Below are 23,671 nucleotides of genomic sequence, written 5' to 3' on the forward strand. Positions count from 1 at the left end.
GAAATAAGGCACAAAGTTTTACCAGTGAGGGTAACAATTGGAATAATTTACTGAGCGTTGTTGTGGATTCTCCATCACTGGCAAGTCTGAAGTCATGGTTGAATGTTTTTGTTTTATTATTTTCTAAACAGTTTTTCTAGTTCAAATAGGAGTTAATTCAGTGAAGTCTGGTGGTCTGTTATACCAGGGGGTTGACTAAATGATAATAGTAGTCCTTTCTGGTCTTGTAATCTATTCTGTTGATATGACAGACTTTGATACCTGTTACTGGTATTGCCGGCATTCATTGTTATATTTTTCAATTAATAGTGAAAGAGAACAAATACCCCCTTTATTCTTCTTCTTTGTATAACAAATGGTATAAAAACATATGGTTAGAACACTACCTAGAATTCCTATAAAGCATTAGTTTTATTTTTTGAATGGGATTTTCAAAAATTTAAAAAAGAGATTCACAGTTTGCTCCCTGTTTGGCTCAAAGGAGAGATAATCTGTTCCTCCTCTATTCCAGTAGAAGTTTACTTGCCCTTTAATACTATCTTAGGTAGGATGACCAGACATCCTGTTTTGGTTGGGACAGTCCCTTTTTTAAGCCCTGTCCCAGCCATCCTGAATTTTTGGCAAAAGTGGGCACATGTCCCTTTTGCTCTTGCCGACTTGATCAGTTGGCAAAAGCAAAAGGGACAAATGCCTGCATTTGTCAAGTGGAGTATGGTGCAGAGGAATGTGCGATGGAGGTGAGTGGTGATGTCGGCCTCTTGCAGGGTTTCAGCAACAGCCTCTTGTGGGCGAGGGAGGCAGGGTTCCAGTGACCCCAGCCTGGGAGCGGGGAGGTTCTGGGGCAAGTGGCTCGGGCCAGCCCCTTGTGGGAGAGGGTTCAGGCCAGCCCTGTGTGATGTCCTGTTTTACCTTTGGGAAATATGGTCACCTTAATCTTAAGTCAGAGGGCAGGCAATGCCAAGGCTATTCCCTTGCCTGCCCACTTCCAATTCACCTGTGCAGGAAATGTAGTAGCAGTCCCACTGAGGCTGCTCTCCTACCAGGGACACACTAACAAAGTAGCCTTATCCTCCCTTGCTCCCTGCACAGTGCCTCGGGCAAGGGACAGTCTTGCCTTTAGTTACATACTGTGTGCAACAGCTACCTTGTCACTTGTTTTATAATGTCATCCTTAACTGTTTTGCTGCCGCCTAATATTCCAGATATGGACCAACTACATAAGGTGAAAAAAAATATACTCTTAGCCTTGCTTTATGGATTATACCGGAGTTCACAATGTGCAATTCTAAGTGCAGTGGAATATTTTAGGGATGATGCCCACAGCTGCACAAATACTGAAATAGAGGACCAATAATGAATGGTTATACCTCTCTAGACCAGCTAAATAGCTGATAACATCAAGAGAAGGGGTGTGCAGTGGGTCTGCTTTTCCAGACCTGGGTTACATAAATATTTAATGCAGAAAGTGACATGCTCCAAATTGGATGGTGCTGTACATACATATTGCTGTATCTGTGAACAGTTTATTTTATTCCACTGGTAATGCATGGATAAAAAGGAAGGCCCTTCCTTTTTTTTAATTAAGGACCCTTAATTACCTAGACTTTCCCACTAATAACATAGCAAGTAGTGTCTTCTAATTAAATAAAATTTAAAATATACATAAGCAGCATGATTAATGCGCATCCCTAACTCTTTAAGCCTTTTAATAAAGTCAGCAAATTCAAGAGATGATACAGATGAAATAAGAAGAATGCTTTACAAATGTCATAATGAAATTAAGGTATTAAAGCACTTTGAATACTTTTTTGTTTCTACTTATTCCAAAGTAGATGGAAGAGAAATGGGGCCTGAAAGTAAAAAGGAAAAAAAGAAGAAAGAAATTGTATTCCATTAGTTTAATTATACAAATTCATTACATCAAGTCATGTAAGACAGAAAATAATGGGACTCTATTAGGTTGGACAATAAACCTTTCACTGTAACACTTTGCTCTCGGTCCCTGTGAAAAGCATAGAGTAGGAGCAATGACTTAAGCATGCACTCTTCAAAGTTGTTGAAAAGATTAAATACTCATTTCCAGTAAACTGGAAAATGCAAATTATTTCCTCAAACAGAATCCCCTGTACTCTTCATTTATGTTCTGAATGATATTGTTCTTTGGTAATGTCAGGAATTTAATAGATTAGTCTTGAAGTTAATGGTGAGAATCGACACTTTGGAAGTAGCATTGTAATGGGTCTGTCAGCATTTCCATTAAAAAGCCTGCTTTGGAGGGGTTTATAAGGTCATTTAAATTCACAGGGGACTAGCAAAAGGTACACATTTTCCAAGTGAAGGTTTACAGGCCATTAGTCCACAACGTGGACAGACTGTTTTGGTAATTTTTGTATCTATAAAGCAATATACTACAATATTTTTGGTTGGAAAACAGCAACTATGTATGTATGATAGCTAGTGCTTTATAACATTGTTCTACTGGAAAAATATTTTCCAAAAAGAATAAAGTATGAGCATGGTGAAATTCTTACAAATGTACAATAGATGGACAAAGTCTGCTGCAAAAATGAAAAAAAAAAAATACATATAAGATATCTAAAGAACAATCACAAATAATAACAATAAGCCCAGGCGAGAGCATACTTAGTGTGGTCTGAGCTTTGGAGTAGCTCCACTAACTGAGGCTGCCCATGGGATTTGCCAGAGCAGCATGTATCTGACTGCCTTGGCTGTGTCTTCGCCCCAGCGAATGCCACCTGTGTTTGGGGATACACTGGACCTGGAATTGTAGTAGTGTTTGGTCCTATGCTCTGAGTAACATGTGTGGGAGGGCAGGTAAGACCTGGGGCTGAATCCATCCCACAGTATTTAAAAGTATGAGGTATTCGGACTTTTTGACACTATGTAGTCATGAGAGAGTGAATTAAGAAAAAATGCCCAGGCAACCTTCAGTTGTTTCAGATAACATTGAAAAGTAGCCTGAACCTTCACTCATCCTGCAATACAACTTTTTGAAGGTTTAAAAAACAAATTGATTATTAGGCTCCTGTTCTCCCTATCTACCAGCCACAGCCTTTTACCTGTTTACCTCTGCAAACCAAGTCCTCTTTGTGGAGGCAGGTAGTTACGTTGATGTCCTTCTGGTTTCTAAGGATAGATCACCTTTAGGATAGCAGGACGTAGTAACCTCTGACCCGGCCAAGGTAGCTTCTCTGCTGCTCTGAAATGCAGAAGTTAGATGAAGAGAGATCTCCTGTTTTCCTGAATTTTATAATCTTATGACACCCTTTGAGTCTTATATTATAGAGACATCCCAAATACCAGTATACCTTAAAGAAATAAGAGAAGCTCTTCTAACAGGCAACAGGAAGAAACTAGCCCCAGTAGGGACTCCCTTAATGGTTCAGATAAGTATCAAAACTTTTGTAAGCTTATCCAGAATGAACCTGAAAACTTTAAAGTGAGCAATCGCTACACTCTGTTTGTTGTTTGTTTATTTAACATGACATTCAGACTTATTTCCATCACGCATCAATCTTGACAAAATAGCTTACTTATGATTAGCTTTGTGTGAAGACTCTATTAGTTTAATCAAAACCAGATTTCAACATGAACATCACTTTGAGGGAAAGGAAAATCTATATTCCTGGAGCTTTTTCCTATTTGAAAAAGTAGTCAAGCCTCACTTTTCATTTTCTGCAGAAAGTTTCTAATTTATACAGCCAGTTACTGATTCTAACAATCCTTCCATGAGAGTTTTTGGCAAATTATAATATACTTTTGCACTCACGTTGTCAAAGATGTTTGGTAACCTATAGTTTTGTCTTGCTCTAAGAGCTGATCATTTGTATTGCTACTGCTGTTTGATTACAAATAATGGAGGAGACATGGATGCACACAGTGTTTTACAGATGCTGGTTATGCCAAGCAGACAAACAGGAAAAGCATATGGAATTTGGTTCCCCATTGCAACCAACGCTCCAATCTCCTGGTCTGCTTTTCTAATGAGGAAGGAATTTTTAGTTAGCAGATCTAGATAAAAATTAAAATTAACACAGAATTATGTTCAAAATTGTAAATGCTTTCTTAAAACTATTTCCAGAAAAATTGGGAAAGGTAATCGGCATTATAATAACTTACTGTTAGGTTTAACAATATTCTAGTATTTTGATGTATGCAAGTTTAGTACTGATCCAGTAGATGGCACTAATTACATAAACAAATAATTCTTAATAACGTGAAAAAATTCAACAGACGTGTTATTTGTCCAAGCTTTGGTGTTACGTCACATTGTAAAAAAAAAAAAAAAAAATTAGGCCTGGCAGTAATGTGTTTTACTATGTTCTTTTTCCTATTTCCACAGCATAATGAATTCACCATCACAGAGACAAAAATAGTCAGCATGCACAATAATTTATTCAACTTTTTATTTCTGAGAAAAGAACTATTATGATTCCATTCACTAGTGTACCAATTTCGGCTGCCACATTTTATCTTGCACTGAAAATTTTGTTGGTTAGTCCTGTCAGCCACTTGTTGGTAGTATTGCGGTCCTCTTGTGTCCCATAACTTTGAAAAAAAAAATTTCTGGCCCTAACAATCAGCAGATGTGACAGATGCTGTTTCTGTTATTGCCAGCAACCAGAAGTTCTCTCTCTCTCTCTTTTTTTTTAATCGGGAAGGTTTTAAAGGTTTAAAAGTTTGTCTACCTTTTGAATATTCAAGGTATATTTTTAAGGGATGATGAAATTCATTCTTTTGTTTTGTTTGTTCCCCCTCTAGCAATTTTCAAAAGAGCTGCGGCAGTGGCAAATACATGTGGATGTGGCGAATGACATGGCACTTAAGCTTCTCCGTGATTATTCAACAGATGACACCAGAAAAGTAGAACTGATGACAGATAACATTAATACCAGTTGGGCTACCATTAATAAGAGGTACAATACCATTTCTAGCACTAACGTTGTTAAGCTTCACTGAATTGCATTGATCTACTTTAACATTTAATGTCGTGATTAGGTAGCAAAATGGAAGGGAGGTACCCAAAGAAGCCCAATTGTATTTTTCTGTAGATGCTTATCCTTTAAATGTCATTTGGGGGCAACCACTCTGACGTGAAACATTAGCATTTACCAGTTTTAAACTGCTTTTACATATTAACCAATTTTCTAATTAACTTTAGTTAATTCATTGTGTTTCATAAAGTTCCGTAGATATTTAAATTAAGAGGGTTTTTTTTTAGTTTTCTAACTACTATCTCAGCATCTTAATCTCTATACAATTGTAGACTGTGCCATAAATTGAACATGAAAATGACACGATCCTACTGAAACATAATTCACAGTAGAAGCATTATACTATATCTGTGAGAAGAATCTACAGCCAAGATTTTTATTTTTTTTAAGATTAGATTGTTGATTAAACCATTCAGGATTACATTTTGTAGTCTCTCAATGTTTGGTATAGATACCAGTTCATTACTAAAAGCTATGTTTATAGGCTGCCACTAAGTGTGAATCATCCAGTACAAAAGCTATACAGGAAATTTTTTGCAGGATAAAAATGATTTTATTTAAAGCGGTGAAACTCAGATTCAGAGGTTTATATTGCTGTACATTAAATGGGATACATAAAAAATTTAGTTGGAGTTACTTTAACTGGCTTAATATCTAGGATTAAGTTTTATCTCTTATAACCAAAACCAAAATTGAATGAGTTTTTAAAATGTTTTTAATTAAAGTTCATGAACAAGGTCAGCAAAGAAAACTTAGTTAAATATGCAACAAATTCAGGGAATTTGCTTGCATAGTAAAAGCTACTTAAATCAGCAGTGACTAGAGGAATTCATTCCCTTTTTCTCTTTACTGCTTTTTTAATTAATTTGGTATTCATATGCCTCCACAACAGTTCATTTTAACAGTATTTCTGTTGCAACAAAACTATTCCCACTTTAACTCCTATTGAAGCACAAAAAAAGATAGTATCAGTGTCCTCTAAGCAGCATTGTAATCTGAAAGGTTTGCTGGGGAGAAGTACCATAGCTAAACTGTGAAATGTATTTTAAAAGTAAAAAGAATTTCTGTGGGTACTTCTGACCTTATTGTTGATGGTAGCCCTCTTCCTGAAAAGAGATATGTCTTGTGATAGATGTGCTCTGAGAAAGCTGTAAAACCATACAGCTTGGTCTCATGATTTCCCTCGTGTTTGGGGGTGCTTGGGACTTTATGAGAAGGGCTAGATGTCTGAGGTTCAAGTCCAGAAAAAAAGGAAGTGAAGTTGGTAGGTGATGGTGAAGCAAATGGAAGAATTGGAGGGGATTGTGTCAGTGATCTGAATTAGGGAATTCTCACACTTGTGACAGACTCACAATTCTGAGGTCTTGCTAGATCCAGGGCTGCTACTGAATGGCTCCAGTGTGCGGAAGCTGCAAACTACTAAGGAATTGTAAATTGTTAGCTCCTCATGGCTGAGACCTAATATGTAATCTCTTACATATCTGTAATGGAGCCATAGCTCACTATAGATAAATTATTGTATAACAAAATTTTCCCACTTATATTACAATAAAGCTATCTAGCTTACAAAGTCAACATTTCAACTTTAGGAAATGTCAGAGGGCAGAATTAAACTTACACGGGCTACTCTAAATGTGGCGTTTCCTAGCTTTCAAGTATGCCACTTTGCAACCTAAACATCTTTTAAGTTAATGTAATTTAATTTTTGTGTGCAATTTCCCTTGTTTTTAAGTTTTAAAAATGTTGTTATATGCAACTGTAACAACCACTGTAATGGTGTTTGGCTCAGCTCCACCTGTATTAGATGTCAAAATGAAATACCAATCACAGTAGATTGTACAGATGTTCAAAATATAATACTGCATATTCTGTTGGACTTTGATAGGCTTCTCAGGCATGGCTCCCCTTCAGGGGAGTCAGACCTGCCCTACACCCATGAGCTGAAAGGGATCAAGCCCCAGACAGATGCCTAGGGGCAGGGCTCCAGCTCCCAAAGTCATGTGGCATCAGAATCCCAGCTTTTGTTTTTTAAAAATATTGCTTCCAACCTTCATGATTGTGAAGAAACTCTGGAAAATGTGAGCCAAGTATAACTGATATGACAATGTCTGCCTGAATTAACAGATGGCCTCTACCAGAAGGATGAGCAACAACCACTAGAGCACGAGCTTCCAAATACCTGTAAATCAGAACGGATATTAGCAGCAGTTAAACCGAATTAAGAATGTCCACATAAGGGGGTTTCACCAATTTGACTGAATAGATTTAGAAACCAGTTTAGTTAAATTAGTGCAATTGTTGTATGTAATCAGGGCCATAAGTAATTTCTGCTTCCCCAATAATAATAATAACATGAAATTTGTGTAGGGTAGGGTGACCAGACAGCAAATGTGAAAAATCGGGATGGGGTGCGGGGTAATAGGAGCCTACATAAGAAAAAGACCTAAAAATCGGGACTATCCCTATAAAATCGGGACATCTGGTCATCCTACCATAGGGGGAGGTCTGCAAGTCGATCCTGCAGGCTATGGATCCCAGCTTTGTGAGGGACTTTTAGTGTTCCAGTGCATGGGCTGAGAAATCCTCTATTATATGGATCATTTGGTCTTTTACCTGACCCCAGCCCTCCCTTGTGCTGGGAACTCGAGGCAAAAGAAGCATGGAAAATACTCCAGCCACTCCACTGTCTGTATCATATTTCCACAGCTTCATTTTTAATAGGGAATCCCCTTAAAGGGGGATTTGGAGCTGCATAATTCCTGTCATCAAGGGGAAGGAACACAGGGCCTGCACTCAGCTGGTCTTAACCTTCTCCCAATCTCTCAGGATCCTTGACCTATTATATGGGGTGGTAAACCCTTCCCATCTCTAAAAGCACAATTGGCGAAACCCCACATATATTTCCTTCCATTAGCTCTGGCGTGGGAAGGGCGAATGGAGCTCCGTATCACTAAATGTCAGTTCCACTGCGGAAAATCATCAGATTTGTTCAGTACATTTAACAGTTTATAAGCACTAGAGTTTTTTCCTTTACAAGACAGCTTTCAGATTGTTGCAAGGAGCAAAATAAGAGCAGCTATATTTTTAGGGTAGGGGCATAATTTACTTTGGAAATACAAAGGTGAAGAATATGCTATTTCTCCATCACTGGCCTCCTGAAGGGCTAAATTCTCTAGTCAGATGCATGTGCGTTGATTTCATGTTCTTCTTCTGAAGAAACCGTTTTATGGATAAAGTATTGGTCTTGTGAGTCAGTGAGCTGATATTGGCTTAGGAATTTATCTAAAAAAGTAAGAGTCCTGGATTAGTCTAATTGCACATTAGGGATATCTAAGTCGAGACTTATATATTCAAGCTCTCATAAAATGTCTGAACAACAAGGGAAAATGCACCCCCCGCAAATTTTTGATTTATTTCACGTTGAATCTTTATTTTAACTGGGGTTATTACTTTGGGGGTTATTACCATCTAAAATGCATTTTCATAGGGAAAGAAAAAAGAAGTAAAAAAAAGAATGGTTGGTATTGCTTTGAGTTGTTTTCTACAAAGCTAACATTTATGGCAACATTGTGTGTCAGTCTGAATGATGTCAGCCACCCTGTCCACGAACCATAGGTTGATAAAACAAGAAACAGGCAAGCACCAGTAAAATTGCTACTCTGTCTGCTGGTGATAGTTCTGCCAAAGCAAGCACTTCAGTCATTAAGGCAACATCTGCCAGTTTGTATTTTGTTTTGCTTAGCTAGATTTGCAACTGATTGCTGTGTGTTTACCCTTTGCTTTACCATGTTGTTTTATAACATTGAACCATAATGAAAATGACATTCTGACTCTTGTAATAGTCAATTTTGTTAGCATTTGATGGGTGCTTCCCTTTTGACTAACTTGTTTTTTGGAAGTAGCTGAAAAGATGCACTAGCAGCATATGTACTGATCAGTTGGACAAGAGCCAGGTTGACTTGTAAACATGTGTCTTCCTCTTCTCTTTCAGAGCATAAACTATCCCAGAAATAACTGTATTATTTACTAAAAGGCAATTAAGGAGAAAGTGGTCTGTGCTCCCTGAATTAGCAACAACAAATCAAGCAATTGAACTAAAATATACTCTTGAAAAAAGGTGGAATGTAGGGAGCAACCATCAAAAATATTCTGGATGTAAAAATGTATATTACAGTACTATCGGGGTGTTTCTTGAATTTTCTCTTAGCCTCAAAAATGAATTAGGCTAATTTCCTTCACTTCTTTTTTATTTGTTTGGACATTAATATAGGTTCTGATTCTGTATTTAACTTTAAGCACATTTCTTCTGTAGCGATCCATTCAAGCATGTGCTTTTCTTTAAGTTCCATCCGTTTCAGTGGGAAGTTAAGCAGATGCTTATGTTTGCTGAATTGGGGCCCAAGTGAGGAAATTAGTTACACTTCATCAGCATTGGAGTTACTCAGAAGATACAGTAGAAACAACACTTTCCTACTGAGTTAGAGCTCTGTACATCTATAATGCATCACATATCTTCAAATATATGTCTCTTCCAGATGAACATGCTTCTAGGTTTTGTGGAAGTCTGACAAATTAGGTGATATGGCAGTGATGTTAAACATCCTGGCCCACTTCAGATGCTTTTCTGACAGTCTGCAGAATGAAAGCTTCCATCCAAAATAAAGTAACTTTCTAGCCTAGCCCTTATCCAGTGTAAGGGATGAAAAACCAAGGAACAACAGCTCTAAGAGATGTCAGCTGTTACTATTCATCTCAATAGGGTTGTTAACTCTTATAATTATGAAACTTTAAAAGCTAGATTTTCAAATAAATTAGGTGCACAAGTGTGCATCAAATTTGCACAATTACCTGATTGTGCATGTAAATTGTGCAATGGCATGTGCAAATAGCCACACAAAAGGCAGAAATAATGGTGGTAAAAAGCACCATACACATTTTTTCATCTACTGATGCTGAATATGACTGTAACTGAAGTTACTGCATAAGTCCATACTCTAATCTTGCTCTTTGTGAAAATCTCTCATTGTTAGCAATGGGAGGTCTGTTGTGGATCAAGAATATATGTAGTCCTAACTGGTAAACTTAGCCTTTATATAATTCAAACTGTAATTTATTCCTCTTCACAAAGTGGGTTTGAAACCCCTGCTTAACAGGTCCTCAGAAGCCAGATGTGTGAAATATCTTGGCTTGTGCATTGCTGCTCCCTAGAGATGATACTAACGAGCCTTCTCCTTGAGGCACTTTGGGTGAATCGTCAGGTGGTCTGTGGGCTGATCGGAGGATGCACTGTAAGATGGTTGTTTTTAATATTTTGATTTTAGCCTTGAGAATTACTCATCCTATAAGACTCGATTAATTTTCCTGCATAACAGCTAACTGGAGGGAAGGGCACAGTGACTTGCCTGTCCATATTGTCAAGGCTCAATAAATAGCCTTCTTTTAAAAAAAAAACTGAATGTAGTGCTCCTGAAAAGAGTTTGCGTGATAGCAAGGATTATTGAAGTCTTATAATTAACCTTAGGACAAATATAACATAGGCTGAGTCTATGCAAACATCCCCATGTCATCTGGTCTAAAGACTGGTCTAAAGGGACCTTCCTGAGAGATAAGAGGGTACTTAATTACTGACAAAAATCACAACTTTTTGGCAGTTTCCACAGAAGCCAAGGATAATTTGCCAGGCATACTGGCATCTGGCTAGTTATCTGCTGAAAAATGGATGGAATCTATCACACTGATTTCGTATAGGACCTCAACTGCCATCAGGTGGTGAAAGAGTTTAGTTTCTCTTGATTTGTACTTAGAGATATTATTTTCTCATTAAAAACAAACAGCATTTCAGGCCATAGCTCCTTCTGAAACTGCCTCAGCAGAATCCATTCCTTATGTCAATGGAAGAATTCACATGTATATTAAAATGCCTATTGAACTTTCGGTGCACAAATAGAAGAGCCAGCCCCACCCTTAAATCATCAATAGACCAATTTACACATTACATTATGTGATTTATACCTAAAAATCAGGATTGGTCTCAGTAGCTAAAGACCTTTGGGGAGCCAGCACTGAAGACAGTATTTCATTACTGAATTTAGACCTGGAGGAGTGAGGACACAGTGCACTCGGGGTAGGGAGCGGAACTGGGTGGGAAGAGGTGGAGCAGGGGCGGGAAGAGGCAGGGCAGGGCTGGGGTCTTGGGGGAAGGAGTGGAGTGGGGATGGGGCCTGGGACCAAGACGGGATCAAGCACCCCCCGGCTCTTTGGAAAGTCAGCACCTGTGATCATGATATTACATCCAGGATTATGTTAAGGAACAACAAGTCTATAAACCAATACATTTCTTCTAAGAGCTAATTTAGCATGGTTGGCTTGTAATACTATTTGAATAAGAGAAACAAAGAAAGGTTAGAAAACATTTAAGCCAGTGCTCTTTACTGAAATGTTGGAAGCCGAAGGTTGATTCCAGGTCCTCATCCCTGTCTCTTCAAGCAGTAGGCTCTAAAAATGCTTTGCGGGCAGATTACTTAGCTGTTTGGTGTAACTTCTTGTGCAGTCTGAAAGTGACCCTCCATCATATTTTCAAATAAAGATGATTCCTTTTGGAACCTGTCCAGTGGTACCAGACGGGTTCGAAAGGGAATCCTCTTTATTGGGAAAAGGGTACATGTAGCACAAGAGCCTCAAATCTTTGAGGTTTAAAACATTGGGTATCTTTTAAGCTTCCTAAGGGACGTTTAAAAGAGATAAAAGCATTCTTAGCTTTCTTGATTCCATTCTACAACTATTACTTTTTGAAAATACAGGACAGTTAGGCTTTAAAAAAGATATTAAAAAGAGCTATGTGCTGGCAGGATTTTAGATGCTCTGAGATCAAGTGAGCTACATTCTTCATACCCTCTTTAAAAAAAAAAAAAAAAAAAAGCCTACAGAACCTTTTTAGTGATAATGAACTTTAAGGAAGCTATGGTGAAAAGTCCTTTTATTTGCTTGTTTGTTTTCACAATTTGGCATTGCAGGTTCTTTTACAATGGATGGAAGGATAGCTCTGTTCAATGAAAGACAGCCTAACCTAGCTTCATTGGAACACCTGCTAGTATCAAATATAATACATTCAAGCTCTCCTGCTGTGATATTAATTCTCTTTCCATTGTTATTTTGTCTCACTTGTGCCTTTAGAAATGAGCAGAGTTGATAGTAATTTTGGCAGGATATTGAAAAATATAGTTCAATTTCTTTTAAATGGCCAAAGTTTCTAAAAAGTAGGGGAGCTTGAAAGTCATATAACCAGCTTCCACACAGCCACACTTCTATCTGCACACGAATCTAGATTCAAGGTAAATTCACTCCCTCTGCCAGCACAGACATTCAAGTAAGTGGACCGTAAATCTGTAACTTCCTCTCTTTATGCCAAGAGAACCTCACGTGCCCAATGCTTCCCAAAATGTTTTTGGCATTGGCTGGGAAAGACAAGTTTAGGGCACTCAGGACAGGTTATGATTCACCACTTCGCCTGCAGTGACCACGCTCTTGGAATTTTTCTGGAGTTCTGTGTGGAATTAAAACAATTTAACTCCAAGGGGAATCTCAAAAGAGGCCAGCAGCAATAATATAATCTGCCTTCTCACAAGGTGAATTCCTCATGTGGTATAAAGAGCCTTGCAAACCCAGGGAGGTGTAACTTAATCATGTCATGCCAGTTAAGTAGACAAAACTGTAGACTAGCACAGCATGCTCCTATATGTCTCTTTTACTACTCCCAAAGACATCCAATCACATGGGTGTCAGATTAGTCCATTTAAATACAAACTAATTTAGCCCTTAAGCACATATCCCAACAAGTGTTATTCTTAATGTCATTTTTGTTTCAACTTGGATGGCCACAGGTGTGACATTGAGTTTTTTGGTCCTTTTTGGTAAATTCAGCTGATTTAAACAAGTTTTTTTATTGTATCATTAATGTGAATGGTTTCATTACAGAAGCAATAGAATGGAGGGAAATACTACTTTGTAAACACGCCGTTAGCATCCAATACAGAGAGCAAGGGAGTCATTTAAAAAAAATAAAAGTAGTTACCCCTAGAAGACCATTCCTTTCAGCCATGACCGTTTGTATTTTGTTTTCATATTTGTCTCATTTGTTGTTTTTACTTCGGCCTTGAGTGAAAGAAAATGCTGCAATTTTGTCCCTATTTACCATATGCTAAACTCTATTAATGACTTTCCTATGGAAATATTGCAGATAGAGTGCCCAAACTCCATCATAACTCTAGTTTTTGCTGATACATTCATGTCATGTGTAATACTTTTGCACATATGGACTGATTAGCATTCAGAAATTGGTTGAGGACAGTTAGAATTTAAAGTACCTGCTGCAGTGTAACCCAATCAAACAATAATAATAGTTAATGGAATAAAACTGTTAAAGAAGGACAGTTTCATGTACTAGCCTCATAAAACATAAAAGTGACACAGCTCAAGCTTTTAACAAATTAATTTCAAAGGAGTATTTTATGTTTAAAATCTAACTCTTTTGCATACAAATGTGTGGGGTTTTTATGAAGAATGGAGCAGTAAAAAGTCCAGTCAGTCGATTTTTGTTCTGAGCCTTTCTGAAAATTCAGCCCGATGGGTAGTTTTTAGTCTTAAGAGTAAGATTTTCACAAGCACTCAGCATTATTCTATGGGCCAATAGAACTTGACTTCGGTTTTCTTCGTTGTTGACTTCATGGGAACAAAGATCAGTGTTGAGTACCTTTGAAAATCTCACCCTAAACAAATGTTACTGTTAGTCTGTTGGATGAATTAAACTTTGTCATGTCTGTAACAAATGATTATGGTCCTGAGCCAAAGCCCATTGCAATAAATGAGTCTCTTTCTATTTCTGCCTTAGTGGATTTAGGATCAAGCTCTAAGCCTTCTAAAACAACTAAATGAAGGAAATTAACAAATGTGGTTGGCCAGTAGAGTGTCAGCAGGGATGAATTTGACCTGGTGTCAATTTTCTCTTGGGTTATTATGATTGTAATAACCTTGTTGTATTTTGTTCTTTTTTTAATGTGTAATATTTTTTTTTACAAAATGTAATGTCAGTGGAAGATTGACAGCTCTGGTGCCTGATTATTTTTAACTTCAGAACAGTTACAGCATGGGCATGGCAAGCTTCTCTCCACTGGCTTGTCAACCACATTTAAAACTGAGCAGGTAATTCATTCTGTCCATTAAATCCTGGGGGTCTCTGCAGAAATTGCCAGCAGCAGTGTTAATTTTGGTAGCGTTCTTTTTTCTTTCAAATTTGGAAACCTGTCAACTAGATACTGAGTTTGGATCACAAGTTATTTTATGTAGGCCATCAGTCATCAGATGGCAACAACTTTAAGTTGGGCCAGAAAGAAATCAGTGACACAGAGGTGAAAGGTTACCTCTCTCTTATTATCAATCCCCTGCTCTATGCACAGTCCCTGAGCAAATAACAAAAAAAACCCAGAAGAGTACATTCGTGACCTGTCGCAAAATGTTAATACGTGGAAAATTGAGAGGAAAAATGTGGTTAAACCGATAAGTCTCAGAGGAAGAACTTTTATAACACGTCTGATACATAATAAAGGAAAAACTCCAGCAAGGAAAAGAGGAGCTTCTGTAAAGGAATAGCTCAGTGGTTCATGTACTGTGGGCAAAGTGTTCATCCTGTTGCACAGTGTTCTGTACCAGAAACATAAGAAGAAGGCAAAATAAGCCATATTGTGCCCCATAGCAATTGTAATGGAGAGAGATTTCTTCATAATCTCAACTGCTGATTGCTTTATGCTCTGAAACATAAGAACTGGTATCTCTTGAAATTGTTACCCTAGCTAGTTTATCTTTTCTTAGATTATTTTCTCATTCAATATACGTAACTAGTCCTGTTTTGAATCCTGATGATTTTTTTGCCTCACTATGTCCTGTGGCATTGAATTACCCAGGTTAATTTTATATTGAGCAAAAAAGTATTTCGTTTTTATCCATTGATGTGTGTTGCTGTCTCATTTTTGAGTTCCTTTTTCCACTTGGCCCAGGGTGCATGGTAAAAAGAAGCCTCTTGGAATGACCTCCTGCAGTGTGTCATGCTCCCCTTACCCCTTTCCTCCTTTCTATATGTTTCTTGTGTTTCCTATCAAATATTTTATATTATTCTATTATTTTTGTCATTTACTTCAAGGAAACCAATGCATTTCTGCAGCAACAACAACAAAGATGTTCATGAGAACCTAGTTTTTTCTAACCCTTGACAGTGTAATATCATTTTTATTTAAAATAAAACAACCCTAAATTATCAGTATCCTTTGAGTCTCCTGGTGCATTCTGTGTAGACTGATATTTTTTTCTGTTTTAATTCGTAAATTCTTTGGAGGAAGAATTGACTATTGTTATATAGTTTTAATCTCATACTGCCCTGAGCCTGATCCAAAGCTCAGGGCAGTATGAGATTAAAACTATATACCATGGTAGTCAATCTGAATCTTTTCATTGACTTCAATGGTACTTACAATTAATTATTAATAGCTGGCCATCACAGTATTCTGGGCCATATTCTGGCCACAGGAGATGGAATTTATATGTCCCTTTGGCAGTTGATTCTCAGGCTCCACAGTGGGCAATCGTTCGATGAGGGTGCAATTGTACCAGCACTGCCCAGCCTCATGGTTTATCGTACAATAGAGGCTGCAGAAGGGAGGCATTGAATCAGCATATCCCATATCTGCCCTGGCCCATATCCTTTTTGCCCAGTGCTTGCCCCTTATACCTTCAGTCCCAGCAATGGTTTTGGCCACTTGTCGCTACTGCTTCCTTCCTTCTTGGTGAGCTTTCCATGTTGGGAGCCCTGTCCAAGTAGAACCCAGAAGAAACTCAGGCTGATTCCAGCCCTGTTCATAATTCTTATTAATTGTTCCTCTTATGAAATGTCTTTCCTCATCATCCCACTTCTCTTTTGTAACCTTTATTTGCACCTTATTTTCTAGTTCTCAGATATCCTTTTTGAGATGAGATGACCAAACTGAAATAATATTAGGGGTGAGCATGTACCATTGATGCATATTGAGACTATTTTTATTGTGGTCGTCATTACTCTTCTTAGTATAGTCTAACATCTAAGTCTTCTCTAGGGCTGCTGCTGCACACAGAAGTCTTCATTAAGCAGTTGATTCTTAAATAAGTTTTTCCTGTGAGGTTACCACTAATTCAGAACCCATCAGTGTGTACAAGTAGTTTAAATTGTTCCTTCCAGTGTTCATTACTTTGCACTTGTCTACGTTGAATTATCTGCTATCATGTTGCCCGATTACCTAGTTTCATTTGGTCTTTTTGGAGTTACTCACAATTTTTCCTGGATTTCACTAATGTAAATAAAAGTGTGACATCAGCAAATTTGCCACCTCACTCTTTACTGCCTTTTCCAGATGGTTAATCAATATATTGAACACTACTTTGTGATCTCTGGGTATGCTGCTGCTATTCCAAACTGAGTGGCATTAACGATGGCATATATTCCTACTCTTTATTTCCTTCCACTTTACTTGTTTGTAATCCATGACCGAACTTTACTTCTCAGCCCAATATAGCCAAAGTTCCTTAAGAGCCACTTGTTTGGGACTTCATTAAAATACCTTTGAAAATCTAAATAAATTATAAGTTACTTGTTTTCAGTTTTTACCTGTTCTATTTCAACTAATTCTAACAAGAAACAGAAAATATATTTTTTCCCAAGCCATGCTATTTTGTCCTATAATAGTATATTTATCATGATACTTTTATAACAGTATTATCATAATTTTCTAAACTGTTTACAAGTTATAAGATAAACTTTTATTTCACAGGATCATTCTTTATACTAAGTAAGCACAGCCTACCTTTTAGTACTCTGGTATAATAACTATTTTTATGATGAATTACATATCTCAGCTACTTCATTTCCATTTTCCTTCAAAATTTTCTGATGAAAACCATCATACAGTTGTAGAGATTTATTGGAATGTAACATCTCAGGGTTTTCCACCACATTATTTTGGATACTTATTTCTCTGACAATGTCTCACCTTTGCTACCTGTAAAGAGTAATCTAGGGAAAAGTATTTTTATATTATCTTCTTTAAGCAAAAACTGGAGTAAAAATATCATTTAGATTCTCTGCAGTTTCCTGTTCAGCCACCTTTGATTGCTAATGTTTAGTTAGCAATTTCTATTTAAAAAAGTCTGATTACAATTTAAAATGAAGATTCTGAAAATATTCCTTAGAATATTTATGCTTACTTTTGATTTCTGTAATGACAAATTACATAACCATAGTGTCTTTCAGAGATAGATTATTTACTATAAGAAATATTCCTACACTGAGAACTAAGCAGTCTCAAATATGAAAATGTGAAGCTTCTGATGGTCCTTTCTTTAAGGAGAGTAATTAACATTTATAGTATTGGGTATTGATTAATGTGCATCCCCCATCATGTGATTTGCTTGCTTTGCAGTCAGCCACACTGATTGTAAGTTGTTTGTAAGAATGTAAGTTGTTGACCATGATTTTGTGTTTGTTTAGTGTCATCAACAAACACTGAAAATATCTAGGAAAAATCCCACTCACCTTGTTCTGGAGCAAATAAGCTACAGTCAAATAACCTTCATTTGTATAACCGTGCCTTTTCAAATTGGGTTTATTAAAATAATATAAATAAGCAATTGCTTATTCAATTTGATACTATGAATAAACTAGTATGCTAACAATCTTGATCAGCTCTGATCATATAAATATCATTTAGTAATGTTGGGATTTTGTGGTTCCCAAATGAGTCAGATGCCGGGCAGAATCAAGGGTCTTCGATTCAATTTAATTCAACAAGGCTTTATTCAGTGTGCACAAAGGGAGAGCCCTTGGTACAAAAATCAGCCAGAGTCCCTCCAACAAGGAGCCCCTCCCATTGCTATTTTATAGCACATGGCAGTTACTTAACAAGTTACATAACACACACCTCTAACAAATCATATTTAACCTTTCCATACATGGATTTGTTCATCACATGCTTATACTTCTCCACTCCACATGTTGAGCTCATCCCCCTCCTCTGGGCCTTTTCTAGAATGTTCCTAGGGTGGTGAGCCACAGCATGCTTCTTTATGCATAAGTATCTTTTAAATTATATTTTGTTTAAAATGAACATAAGCATACCCTTCAGTAATTTCAAATCATTGAGATATTTTTAATGTAATGAATGGATATCAAATGACATGACCCTGCTTTGGATCATCGAGAATGAGGTGCATTTGTTACACAGTAGGTTAGAATGGGACTTCAATGTATTCAATAACTGCAAATAAATCCATATAGGTTTTAAAAATACATGATTTCCTCAAAATTTTGTACCTTTACATTTTAGATGGGTGCAAAGGTAAGATATTACTGCATATGTAATTTATTCAGTAACATATAGAAAAGTAGAGACTCAATGTTAAGGACGCATTAGGCACATCCTGTTGCCAAAATATCACACTTGTTATAATAATAACCTTCTAATGACATTTTTCAGCTTAAAATTGCTCCTGCTAACTTTTGTGCAGTCAGTACAAGTATTTTATTGCAAAAGAATAAAGTGGAGCTGTGGACAGATAATTCTGCAAAAGTTGTCTCTTCCTGGTAATGCATTTGTAAGCTTCCTCATTAGCATTTTTAACAAAAAGGTGACAGTTGCCTGTACTATGAATATCTGTAAAGTGCTTAAATATCAGTTATACCTCATTTCTTGCTAATTGCACCATAATGCACCCATCTAAAGCATTTAGCCGAGGTTGAGTAAATTTTGATTTCTGTGTTAAGATTTTGTTTGACACTTCTGAAAGGGCATAGCTCTAATTTTCAGTGTTTTATCCTCTTGCAAATTATTTTACTTATAAGAATAGCAAGGCAAATATTTTCCCATCGACTATTAATGTCCTTCTTATATTATTTCAGAAAATGCCTTGCAGAATTACATTAAAAAAAATTCCCATCTTAGAACAAAGGGCTGGAAAAATTAACCGGACACCTACTGTCTGGAGGAACAAACCTTGCAGCCAAAGATGTATAGGAAGTTAGAGAAGCCCCAAAACAATACCGCCCCCCAGCTACTCAAAAATGAGTTTGGCATTTCTATCTTGGATCCTGTTGGTCTTACTGTCTTTCATAACAGCCTCTGACAAGAAGACATCTGATAAAAGTGAAACTTAGCTCTGCTACAACCTCGTGTAGAGCCAGTTTTCCTGGACCATGTTAGAAAAGCTAGTTAGAATGATTGCTTTAATTTACGCTGGTTGCAAATGGCACTAAAGAGACAAAGATGTAGCCAGGAATTGGCATGGGATGGGGCATCCCAGCCATGCTCCTATGTGAGTCTTTTCCATGTGAGTGGCAAGTCACCGGAAGATCATCACTACACTGGGGTGATTTCCTCCTGTCCCTCTTACACCAGGCTGGGGAGTGCCAGACTACACCAATGGAGTGGCACACAGCTGCCCATGAAATATGGCCCATTATCTTTACATAGTGGGCCTGATGCAGCACCAAATGAAATCAATGGGAATTTTCTCATTGACTTCTCTTGGTACTAAATCAGGCATAATAATGATGTTTGTCTTGCTGTAATTAAACCTTATTTTATATATTTTATGTTTATAAACCATATTTGATGTTTCACATGCTAAAGTGTAGATGATAAAACCAAAGGCTGAAAGACTAACTTGGAAGCTTCCGTTTGAAAGGTAGTCATTTAGAAAAGCACTCGTGGCTATATACTTGCATTCCTAAGCTGACCCCCCCCCCCCTCCCCGCCAAGATGGATAAGTAAAAATGGAAAATTTTTATGACCTGTTCATAAGCCGACCCTATTATTCAGGAGTCAGCAAACTTTGGCTCCTGAGCCATCAGAATAAGCTGCTGGCGGGCCGAGATGGTTTGTTTATCTCGAGCATCCGCAGGCACAGAGGTAAACCTAAGTAAACAAAGTGTCCCAGCGTGCCAGCTGCTTACCCTGACGGGCCTGGACAGCAACTGGTGGGGACATTGTTTTTGGGAGGGGAGAAGCTGGGAGTCAGGGGAGTAACCCCTGTGACCACCCCCCATATAACCCCACCCCTAGTTAGGGACCCCCACACTCTCCCCATCCCATCCCTTCCCACCATATCTGGGGAGGGCCAGTGAAGGATGTCTATGGTCTGGCTGGAGCTGCTCCAGCAGGCTGGGCAATGCGGCCGCAGCCTGCTCCGGCGGGCCAGACCGGGCGGCGCGGCCACAGCATATTCCAGTGCGCTGGGCTGGGCAGCGTACTCTGGTGGGTTGGGCAGCTGGCAACAGCCTGCTCTGGGGGGCGGGGCTGAGCGGCACGGCTGCAGCCTGCCAGCCTCAGAGCTACAGCTGCTTCAGAGGCTGGGGGGAGAGCAGCGTGGCCAGAAGCAGAGAGACTCCGGCCCCACCTCTTCCCTTCTGGCTCTGCTGGCTGTGCTGCCTCTCTTTGCTCCCTCTCTTGGGGGGGAGGGGCTGTGTCCCACCTCTCCCTCTCTACATCAGTTCATAAGCCGACCCCCTTTTCTGGTGCTTCCCTTTTTTAATAAAAAAAATTCGACTTATGAATGAGTATATATGGTGTGTATATATTTGGTAAGAGAGTATGAACTTGTGTCCTTGCCTTCTGGCTTTCTTCTCAAAGCACATTTATCTGAAATGGGTACATTTAAAAAAATAGTTATTGTTTACGTTAGCAAGTTAAATTGCTACATCCATCACAACACATTTTCACCTCTGTAGAATTGTAAACATGAACTTATTTCCCGGAAGATGAGCTGGGCTGCAATTTTCAGCTAATTGGAAGAAGCAGACCTGAGTCGAGTACTGTCAGCCTGATTTCAGTCTTAAGATATGATGATGATTATTGTGTCAAATGCAATCAAGAATGTGAGCCTTGAAATGACAAGAGGCCTAGCTGTTTTTAATTCAGGTTTTTATATCAAGTTAGACCTCCTGTTCACAGATAGTCACATCTGGTTGCAAAAGAATACTATTTTATATGTGCAATTTAGCTCTTTGTAGACTCTGAAAGAAACTAGGTCTGCGAAAGCTTGACGTTTTGAAAACTGCATGACACCACTATGTTCCTCACATAATCACCACTTTCAGCTTCTAAAATAGATTGTCACATACATGTCTGTTTTAAATAGTTATTTTGGTTAAAGAGATCAAAATATGTTTGCATGTTTTGTTAAAAGACTTTGTGCTGGGTTCTCCAGTGTTGTTTGAATGAGTCAAGTATGAAACTATGCATTAATGACCATAACTAAATTTTGAAAAAATTATTTGGGAACACCTTTGTTAAGGTACTCTAGCATATTAAGAAATAGAGTCTTGGATAATTTATCTAGAATTTGTTGTGGCTAAAATCTATGTGATAACCCATGCAAAAAATATAAGACACAAGCCAATAAACCAAGTTTAACTTAATTTTAAAAGTACAAACAAATGGTGTTGTTTCTGATGCTTATCTGGGAGAAGAAAAAAATTCAGATTGTTTTGTTTTATTTGATAAGATTACGTTTTTGATGAGTTGGTAATGATGGCGAGATCATAGAAACAAAACTTATATAAAAAGGGTGTTTACTTGAAGTTCTTTCCAGGATGTTATAATATCACCAGGTAGTAGGATCCTCCTTGCTAATATAGAATCTGTGTCCTATATCTGTCTTTTATTGATTGCGTCCCCCATGATTTATACTGATCAAGCACCAGTTCTCTGGTAGTTTTTACTAATCTGATAGTAATTTGCTCTTTTGGAATTTGTTGAAGCAGAACTAGGGCCCCAGTTCAGCAAAACGCATGGCGTGGAATCCTGGCCCCATTGAAGTCAATGGGAGCATTGGAATTCATTCTGGGGGATTTCACCGTTAATGCTTTAACATCAAGCGTGGGTGCTAAAGTTCTATTGAAATCAGTGTGACTTGAGCATTTGCTTAAATTTAAAGCATGTGTGTAAGTGCATTGCTCAATTGGGGCTTGAAGGTCCATCATCTCTGCTTTTTCCTTTCTTTTGAGTTTCAAATTCAAATAAAAAAAATTATGGAGATATACCCATTTCATAGAACTGGAAGGGACCCTGAAAGGTCATCAAGTCCAGCCCCCTGCCTTCACTAGCAGGACCAAGTACTGATTTTGCCCCAGATCCCTAAGTGGCCCCCTCAAGGATTGAACTCACAACCGTGGGTTTAGCAGGCCAATGCTCAAACCACTGAGCTATCCCTCCCCCCCTGTACAAGTCAGGTGACCGTCCAGTTTGCAGTCCAGCACTTTGCAAACATCACAGAAACTATGGTTACTAGGATACCTGTATGTACTGTAATATATAATCTGTCCTGTATCACTTCAAGCTATGCCTTCTAGGGCATGACATCCATTTTATAGTATGAACACTTTTTACATTCAAGTATGCACTAGGACTTTTGAAACAAACATCCTGGAATATAAATAACAATTGTGTGTACATATAAATAGTAATGGGTGTGTGCATATATGCGTGTTCATGTATATAATTTATGGTAGTAGGTCTTAACTAGTACTAGTTACTGTATTGTAGATCAGTATAGGAAGCAAGAGCCTTTCTTCTAGCTGCTGCTTTTGCTACATCTTCTCCAGAGCTGGGTAATTCATAGCTACCTATAACTTCTAGATTGAATAGTACAACACTGGACCTCCATTGTTGCTTGATAGTGCTGATTTTCTGTAGGTTTTTTAAAGATTTTATTCATAAAAACCAAGGTGACAGACATTCATAATGCTTATTTAAAAAAAAAATGTCTACAGTCACTTGTGCTTCAATTTAATCTACGTATTACATTGTGTCCATTGCTGTGTTTTGAGAGTTCTGGTAGGAGTCTGCCCTCCTCCATAAGAAGAAATATAATGCAGTTACCCCTGCATAGGGAGTATTATAGCCACACATCATTATGTAATACACAGAATAACATAAACTATAAATACTAACAGAAAAAGTAAGTAATTTTGGAAAATAAGCCCTGTTCTGTTGCATGGTAGCAGGGAGTACTACAGATGCCCCCTGACTTATGCAATCGTTCCGTTCCAGAAAGCCTTGCGTAACTCGAATTTTGTGTACGTTGGAAACATATACCCGTACATTAGGCAAAAATTTCCGCAATTATTTCTGGCTTATGGAACTTTTTCCATAAGTGAGAATTTGTGTAAGTTGGGTCTTGCATAACCAGGGGAGTGTCTGTAGTGTAATGTCACCAAGTTCAACATCTGGAGGTGGCAGCTTTAACTGAAAACTATGCTAATAGTTTAATAGTGTATTTTCTGAGTCTTAATTCATCTAATGTAATGCCATCAATTATTAAATTTAGTTGTTTATACAGTAATTAACAGTAAGAAAACAAATGCCTTTAAAACCTAATTATTTTGATGATCAATCTTAATTACACTTTGTAAGCCAAAATTGTATCTGAATAATTAAACTAGTTATTAGATACCACTGTTGACTGCTGTGAAATTGCAAGAGTGATATGTATTAGACTGTAGTAAAAGTTGAAATTGTCAAATATATGATTTAAAAGGGATAAACAAAAAGAAATAAATGAGGTTGTGGGCATTTCTACTTCTT

The 23,671-nt window shown here is 37.8% G+C and overlaps 1 protein-coding gene across 11 annotated transcripts in view; it reads left to right on the forward strand.

The window, feature by feature from the left end:
* Positions 1 to 23,671, forward strand: part of DMD (dystrophin) — a 1,855,422-nt gene that overhangs the window by 1,417,173 nt on the left and 414,578 nt on the right. For all 11 annotated transcript variants that reach the window (XM_034754682.1, XM_034754655.1, XM_034754674.1 and 8 more), the window contains one exon: positions 4,783 to 4,937. In XM_034754682.1, the coding sequence (XP_034610573.1) occupies positions 4,783 to 4,937 (155 nt within the window). The remainder of the gene's footprint in view (positions 1 to 4,782; positions 4,938 to 23,671) is intronic.

This window comes from Trachemys scripta, chromosome 1 (assembly GCF_013100865.1).
Source record: "Trachemys scripta elegans isolate TJP31775 chromosome 1, CAS_Tse_1.0, whole genome shotgun sequence".
Classification (NCBI taxonomy): Eukaryota; Metazoa; Chordata; order Testudines; family Emydidae; genus Trachemys; species Trachemys scripta.